An 8338-nucleotide genomic window follows, 5' to 3' on the forward strand; every position below is an offset into this window, starting at 1 on the left:
CCTTTTTTTTGTCGTTGTTCATCTGTTTCATATGTTCCTGCATGATTATATTTACTTAAAAACTAAAGTAAATCAGATTGTATTCTTGCATCTGGCTTTCTCAATCATACACATTCTCCTGTAATTTTCTTTTTCTCTGCTGAAGCCTGTAATGGATCAGATTGGATTGAAAAAGCTTGATTCTGGGGGCAGCTAGGTGGTGCAGTGGATAGAGCACCAGCTCTGAATTCAGGAGGATCTGAGTTCAAATCTGGTCTCAGACACTTAACACTACCTAACTGTGTGACCTTGGGCAAGTCACTTAACCCCAGCCTAAAAAAAAAAAAAAAAAAAAAAGAAAAAAGAAAAAGCTTGATTCTCTATCCTAGCAGGTAACTCTAGATATCTTTCATCTTTGGCCTGGCAGTAGTGTGACACCCAACTTACACTGAATAAATGGGGAGCTGGGGCTGGCAAGGGTGGTAATTATGGAGGGGAGAGGCAGAATTATATCTTTCATTCTTAAAACATCTCTAGGGAAGTAGGTTAAAGGGTTTTCCTGATTAATCTCTTATAAATAAATTCCTAGTTCCCAAATGTAGATTAGCCTGATCCTAAGTACTCTGAACCTGTCAAATATTCAAAGGGAAATAACTATCTTTTATTGGGCATTTTCAGTCCTTCTTGGGTTTTCTAATCCTGTCCCCCTCCTTACTATTCTAGAGAGACTTGGTCTTGAGAATAGAGAGCTGGGAGGTTATTCAGAGAGGTCCCTTTATTCTGCCTGCCAGGGGCTGCTCAAATATGTCTGAGGGAAGTGCATCTGTTGCTGCTTCAGGGCAGAAATGTATTAGGAATGTGGATTTTCATTGAAATCTGGTTATACAGCACACATTTTCTGAATTGAAACTAAAAGGTCTCTTCATTGGTTTGTTGCAAGTTTTAAAAATTGCTGTTTATTTTAACCATACTAACCCTAATTTCAACCATATTAATTAACCCAACTCTGCCAACCCTTTACCTACTGAAAGAGAAAGAAAAGGAGAGATGGAGAGGGAGAAGAGAGAGACAGAGAAACAGAAAGAAAAGAGAGACAGAAACAGAAAGACAAGAGAGATAGAATGAGATGGACAGACACACACAGAGATATAGACAGAGAGACACACAGAGACATAGAGAGACAGAGACAGTGAGATACAAGAGACAGACATGGAGAGACAGGCAGAGACAGAAATATATATATATATATATATATATATATATATATATATATGGAGAGAGAGAGAGAGAGAGAGAGAGAGAGAGAGAGAGAGAGAGAGAGAGAGAGAGAGAGTTTTATCGTTTTCAATTTGAAACAGCTCAATATTCTCACCTTGTCACTTCCCCGCCCAAGTCTATCCAGTTTATTGCAGAGTCTCAGGTGAGCAGAAAAACACAACGCTATTCTCATCCTTTTGCCCAGGGGAGTCTTGGCTCTCTCACATACAACCTGCGCTCCTCGAGGCTCTCCACCTCTCCCTCGTCTCTTCCTGCTCTCCCAAACCAATATCTCCAGCTGCGCCTCTGCACAGGGTGACGCCCCCAATGTTTTGGCAAAGGAGGGGAAATGGGTAGGTGGGGATGATGCTATGCCGCTAGTCTGGCAGGACTAGCTAGAGCTATAGGGGGTGAGAGGCGCGAAGCCGCGAAGGAGAGAAAGGGGAGGAAGAGAATGAAAGGAGAGGTGGAGGGAACTACAGGGGGTAGTGGCTGAGTGCCTTGCTGATGGAGAGCGCAGTGTAAGATTGCATCTGCTTGCAAAGGAGCATTTATGCTGCTTGGTAACCGACTAGCTTGCAGGGAGAAAAGAGCCAGGCAGCTTCTTGACGTCAGGACTGACTGGGAGTCGCTCCGGCAACCCCAGCGGGGAGCATTCGCAGAGATTCCGGCGGCCAGGCTGGAGGTTAGCAGAGGGCTGGGGAGGGCACAGGGAGACAGGGTCTCGGAGAAGCCTAGAGGCGGGGGCGCAGCATGCCCCTGCCCCTAGCCCATGGAGATCACCTTGGTCACACTGAAGAACGGAGGCACCGCGGCCATCGGGAAAGGAGAGCAGTCTGGGGGAAGCCCCGGCCCCAAGCTGGACGAAGAAGAGCTCTTGCGTCCCCCGACGGGGCAGCTCTACGACGCAGCCAAGGAGGGGACGCCGAGGAGGTCCGGACGTGATCGCGCTGGGAGAGGCGAGGGCCGGGGTGGACGTCCCTTACCTGAGCTTCCCGAGGCAGTGCGACAGCAGCCTCCCGGACAGGAGGAAGAAGGAGAAACAAGCTCCAACCTCGGCATGTCGGAGGGGGAAGGTTTAGGGCCGTCTGCCCTCCATCATCAGCGAGTCCTCATCAACATCTCGGGCCTGCGATTCGAGACTCAGCTGGGCACTCTGGCTCAGTTTCCCGACACTCTCTTGGGGGATCCTGCCAAGCGTCTGCATTACTTTGACCCCCTGCGCAATGAGTACTTCTTTGATCGCAACCGACCCAGCTTCGACGGCATCCTGTACTACTACCAATCGGGGGGCAGGTTGAGGAGGCCCGTCAACGTCTCTTTGGATGTGTTTGCTGATGAGATTCGCTTCTACCAACTAGGGGACGAGGCCATGGAAAGGTTCAGGGAGGATGAGGGCTTCATCAAAGAAGAGGAGAAGCCCCTGCCACGGAATGAGTTCCAGAGGCAGGTCTGGCTCATCTTTGAGTACCCAGAGAGTTCCGGCTCAGCCCGGGGCATCGCCATCGTCTCAGTTTTGGTTATTCTCATCTCCATCATCACCTTCTGTCTTGAGACGTTGCCCGAGTTCCGGGATGAACGGGAGCTGTTTCGCCATCCCCAGCTGCCCCAACAGCCTCCAGTTCACCCTCAGGGCGCCAATGCCAGTCGAGGTGGCGGGCGGGATCTGCATCTCCTGCCTCAGGGGCCCACAGTGGCCGCTATGGTGCCCAGAACCCTGGCAGATCCATTCTTCATTGTGGAGACCACATGTGTAGTGTGGTTCACCTTTGAGCTTCTGGTGCGTTTCTTTGCTTGCCCCAGCAAAGCGGAATTCTCCCGCAATATCATGAACATTATCGATGTGGTTGCGATCTTTCCTTACTTCATCACCCTCGGCACTGAGCTGGCAGAGCAACAGCCAGGGGGAGCAGGAGGAGGCGGCAGTTCGAATGGACAGCAGGCCATGTCCTTGGCCATCCTTCGGGTCATCCGCCTCGTCAGAGTCTTCCGGATCTTCAAACTCTCCCGCCATTCAAAGGGCCTCCAAATCCTGGGCAAGACCTTACAGGCCTCCATGCGGGAGCTGGGGCTTCTCATCTTTTTCCTCTTCATTGGAGTCATCCTCTTCTCCAGTGCTGTCTACTTTGCAGAAGCAGACAACCATGAGACCCACTTCTCCAGCATCCCAGATGCCTTCTGGTGGGCAGTGGTCACCATGACTACAGTGGGCTATGGGGACATGAGACCAGTGACGGTAGGGGGCAAGATCGTGGGATCTTTGTGTGCCATTGCCGGTGTCCTCACCATAGCTCTGCCAGTGCCTGTCATTGTCTCCAACTTCAATTACTTCTATCATAGGGAGACAGACAATGAAGAAAGGTCAGTTCTCAAGGAAGAACCAGCTGGTACCATAGGCCAGGGCTCAATCCACGACAGTGTCAATCAGCGCAAGCCTAGTGGGAGCAAAGGGTCCTTCGCTAAAATCCCAGAAAACATGGAAGGAGCCCACAGAGGAAGCTGCCACGTGGAAAAATGTAATCTTAAAGTCAAAAGCAATGTGGATATAAGGAAATCTCTCTATGCTCTTTGCCTGGATACAAGTCAGGAGACGGATCTGTAAAAGAGACCAAGACAGCCAGGTGGATGTAAGGAGGAGGGAGGTAGATGGAGGAGACTGGATAGTAGAAATCTATTTTGTACCACTAAGTATTCAAAAACTGTTCTCCAACTTGATTTTCTCCCTGGTTTCTTCTCTCCCTCTTTCCCCTTTTCTTTTTTTTCCATGACACCAAAGGGTCACTTATTTTTAAAAAGTACCACATTCCATGACGCAGGAAACTGTTGAAATGGTGAGTGCAGTAAGATGTATGTATTTGCAGTCCTGATCATTTTTAGCCATTAGTGGGAAAACTCAGACAAAGAACCTTGGGGGGCAAAAAACAAAAAAACAAAAAAAAAACTAACAAAAAAAGCTAGGGATTTTGTGAACCCCAGATATATTTGTTGCAAGTTTGAGTATATTTATTTAAATATATTTGCTTATGGGGAAAAATTATTTTTTTTGGCAGGTAAAAGGAACTTTTATATTGTAGTTCAGCTATTTCTGACATATTTCTCTCTTTTATGTAAATATGTGTTGTGCTTATGGATGGAAAAACTTTGTGCTACTTTTTTGGGGAACCACTATTTCACCAGCACCTTCCTTATACAGACACTTGTTTCTCAGCATAAGCCTGTCCTACTTCTCATGTCCACAAGTCTGTGTATCTCTGGATGTGATGTGAACTCAGTGATTTAGTTCTAGAACAGAGACACTTTCTGGAAAGAAAGGCAAGTACTTTTTTTTTTTTTTTTTCTTTCTGTGAGCCTTAAATAATTGGTGTGATTTTTTTTTCTTTCTACACATTTTAATGAGGTTGGAGGAAATTTTCTTATAATTCCTTCCTTTGTTTTTATCCTCAGAAATAAAGCATTATCTTACTGAGGGGAGTGTTTGTTTTTCTACAGTTGATCAATTTTTGTGATTAAAAAAAATCTCTTTGTCTTCCTGTTTTTGGATTTAGAGCAAAGACCTTGCAAGGATAGTTTAGAAAGCTAATCTGTGAAGTACATTATTCTTCGATTTGCTCAGAATGTGTTTATTAAAGATATCACTTTAACAAGCCTTTTGCCAAGGGACCTGTGCTTCTTGAATTCAGCATCTACCAGGCAATGTGAACCAGGTGAAATAAAACAGGGGAACAGAATCCCATAGTCTCCTGGGAGTACTGAAGACTCTCTTTCTCCAGGGTTTAACTCTGTTTAACACAGCACTGAACAGCTCTGAGAACCAATTGTGATTTTTTCTCAGACAATGAAGACTGCTCAACAGGAGCTTTATTCTGCCACGGAGTCATTGAGAGACCTGTGCTCGATGGAGTCATAGAGTGATCCCCATGGTATGGGAGAAAGCTGTTGCTTGCTTTTGCTACACATAGTGGCTGCAGGGAATATGGGGATTTGCTTATTCGCATTAAATGTCAATTTCTGCAGTTTGTTGCTTTGTATTTAGTGATTTTTAATCCCTCAGTTTAGAATCTCTTTGTTTCCTTCTGTCTGGGAGGTGGTGGTTAAATACCAAAGTAAGTATGCACATACAGAAATCTCTCTCTGGGGTTAGCTGTCTGTCCTGGAGTTCTGGATTAATGATATTGCTTTTCCCCAGTTAAATAATCCACAGAATGACTTTTTAAATCCTCATCAGGGGTCAGCAGATGATGATCCTTAACCCTCCCCCTCTCTCTTTCCCTATGATAATGGCTAAACTAATAACCAGTTTTATATAGTGGTTCTTGTTTGACCTTCTTTCTTGAAGAGGACCATGACACCAGGGAGGAGATACCATGACATGCCAGTGAGATTTGAGTGGGGGAGGGCTGTTCGAGGTCACCTGCCTCACTTTCCCCTCCAGAGCCATCTGGGTTCAGTAGCCAGATATAGATTAAGACGACTGGAGAAACATCTGTAGTGGAATAATCAAGTCTTGAACAATGTGACATAGCTGGCTTCAAAGCTAGCTTTTTAGGATTTAAGACTTACTTCTTCTATATAGTGGTGGAATGACCCTGGGGAAATTATTTCATCTCTCAGTGCTCTAGGCAACTTTCTAGGACTATAAGTTGCAGAAAAAAATATCAATTTTACCAGCATTAGAAAGGAAGTTTCCTTACCTGGAATTTCATTATGCTAATGAAATCACAGATCCTGCCCCATCCTTTTATTCAAGTTTTCACTTAGCAGGTTTAAGCTTAAATGAGGTTTGGGGATTTGCATTTAAAGGAGACAGTTACACAAATAAATGTATAAAAGAGATGGTTTGATAATGCAGACAGATGTTCCCCTCCACCCCCCCCTCCCCATCCCATCCCCAGCCAGGAAGTGTTAACACATAAAATTGAGGAATAGGAAACCAAATGTAAGCTTTACTCAGCACATTCATTTAAAAGGCAGGTTAATAGAAAGAAAGAAGCGTCAGGACCAAAAACTGATACCAAATGATACCACTCCAAAGTCCATTTAGTCCCTTAGCTTCTGTTTTTATATAATTTGGCAAATCTGTAACAGTTGAAACTGAGAGTGCAGCTACATTATTTTCAGTTCTCTTTTCCTTTTCCCAAAAACTCCAAAAGGAAAGTAATTGCTATTGATTTTATTGCTTAAAAACATATCTATCTATTCATCCATCTCTGCCTCTTTGTTTAGTTATTCATCTATCTATTTATGCATTTGCTCATTTATTTGTATACTTGACCATTTATTATTCATTCATTCATCTACCCATTCACCTATTTGTTTGTTTTGTTTTTGTTTCTTCATTTTTATTGGGACTGGGTATCACTTTATTGCCTGGGCTTGAAATGCAGCAGCTGCTCCCTTTTTGATCCAAATATTGATCTGCTTGTTTTTTCTGACCTGATCTGGTTTTTCAATCCTTAAGCAGTCTGGTCACTCCCCACTCACTAGGGCTTATCATATTGGTGTCAAATGTCCAATTGGTATTGATATCCAATCAACTTTAGCCCTACCACAGCTCAGAACTTCAGAACTCAAGCAATCCACCAGTCTCAGTCTTCCCCTGTAGCAGGGATTACAGGGAAGCAACATCACTACCAGTGGTTACCATTGATTTTTGATATTTTTCTTAAGAAACAGGTGGTTAAGAGGAATAAAGAGGATAGCATATGGATCTTTGCTGGTGATTGAGGAAACCTCATCTTTTTTGTGGCATATATTTGGCCAATAAGAGCAGGCTACATCTCTGAAAACTATAAATTAAATGTAATTTCATTCATAATAATCACATTTTGAGGATGGAGGAAAAGAGGCAAAAGATATACATTTTATGTGGAATGAGTGGAAGTGGGTAGTAAAGATGATAGTAATCGGGAGAGGACCAAAGATCTAAATCAGCAATGACAATAGAACCAGAATTAAATTGCAGCCTATGAATGACTTTTTATCCAATATCCCTGGAGAAACCAGTGGCAACCCGGGAGAACGCTGATGACCATGGGTAACTCCCTTTAAAGCAATTATGATTGCCTTGGAAGCCAGGAGCAGGTGCTTTGCAAATCATGAGGGTTTAAGAACTGTTTTCCTTGATATTTCTCATAGAAAAGCAAAATTAAAAGGTACCATGTTGATTTAAAAAAATTCCCTATTGGTCAATCAAGTCTAACTAGCTATCAGTTTTAATGTCTGAAGAAGTCTTTTTATCTATATGAGTTAATAAATATTCATTGAACACATATCAAATATATGAGCTTATTGTGTGTGTGTGTGTGTGGGAAGGAGCACATAATCACTGTCTTTTTAGGAAATTACAATATAGTTGGATCTTGCAACTTAATATATGCTAAAGATCTCTCCACTTGTGGTACTCAGGGTATAGCAATGCATTTCCCTTGGTGTTAGGATCAGAAGACTAAAATAATGACACAGCAGTTATGCTTTGCCACACAGGGTCCTGAAAATGGCTTTGCCAGTAAGTGAAGGAGAACCTAAAAATTGTGTTTGTTTGTATCCTATCTTGCCCACTTCCTTTATCAGCCTGTCCATAGAAATTTATTAAATACCTACTGTAAACCCAATCCTGTATTAGTTGTTGTGAAGGATATACAGAAGATAGCATGGTTCCTTAAATTAGTGGGAAGTATAAGATGTGAAATGACAGCAAACAAGTCAGCATATAATTGTTGAGTTACTTGATTTTGACTTCAAAAGTAGAAACCATTTGCAGGACAGGAGAATCTATAGGGGTGACAATAACAATAGCTAACATTTATATAGTGCTTATTACATGCCAGGCACTGTACTATTATTGTTATTACTGGGTTGCTTTAATAGTTTCCTACTCTTTATAACCCAATTTGGGGTTTTCTTGACAAAGATACCACAGTGGTTTGCCTGGAATTAGGAACATCTGAGTTCAAACCGAGCTTCAAATACTGACTACCTATATTCTCCTGGGCAAGTCACTTAATCTCTGTTTACCTCAGTTCACTCAGCTATAAAATAAGGATAATAATACTACTTATTTCCCAGGATTATTGTGAAGATCAAAGACAATAATTATAAATTT

The 8338-nt window shown here is 43.1% G+C and overlaps 1 protein-coding gene across 1 annotated transcript; it reads left to right on the forward strand.

Moving 5' to 3' along the window:
• Window positions 1-1574: 1574 nt before the first annotated feature.
• On the forward strand, window positions 1575-8009 carry KCNA5 (potassium voltage-gated channel subfamily A member 5). The gene has a single exon (XM_074269000.1). The coding sequence runs from the start codon at window positions 2009-2011 to the stop codon at window positions 3836-3838; it is 1830 nt and encodes a 609-aa protein (XP_074125101.1). The 5' UTR covers window positions 1575-2008; the 3' UTR covers window positions 3839-8009.
• Window positions 8010-8338: the final 329 nt, after the last annotated feature.

This window comes from Sminthopsis crassicaudata, chromosome 5 (assembly GCF_048593235.1).
Source record: "Sminthopsis crassicaudata isolate SCR6 chromosome 5, ASM4859323v1, whole genome shotgun sequence".
In the NCBI taxonomy this organism is placed as follows: domain Eukaryota; kingdom Metazoa; phylum Chordata; class Mammalia; order Dasyuromorphia; family Dasyuridae; genus Sminthopsis; species Sminthopsis crassicaudata.

Bases quoted from the DNA above. Each gene is read 5' to 3' on its own strand.
- KCNA5 (XM_074269000.1), top strand. From the start codon at position 2,009: ATGGAGATCACCTTGGTCACACTGAAGAACGGAGGCACCGCGGCCATC.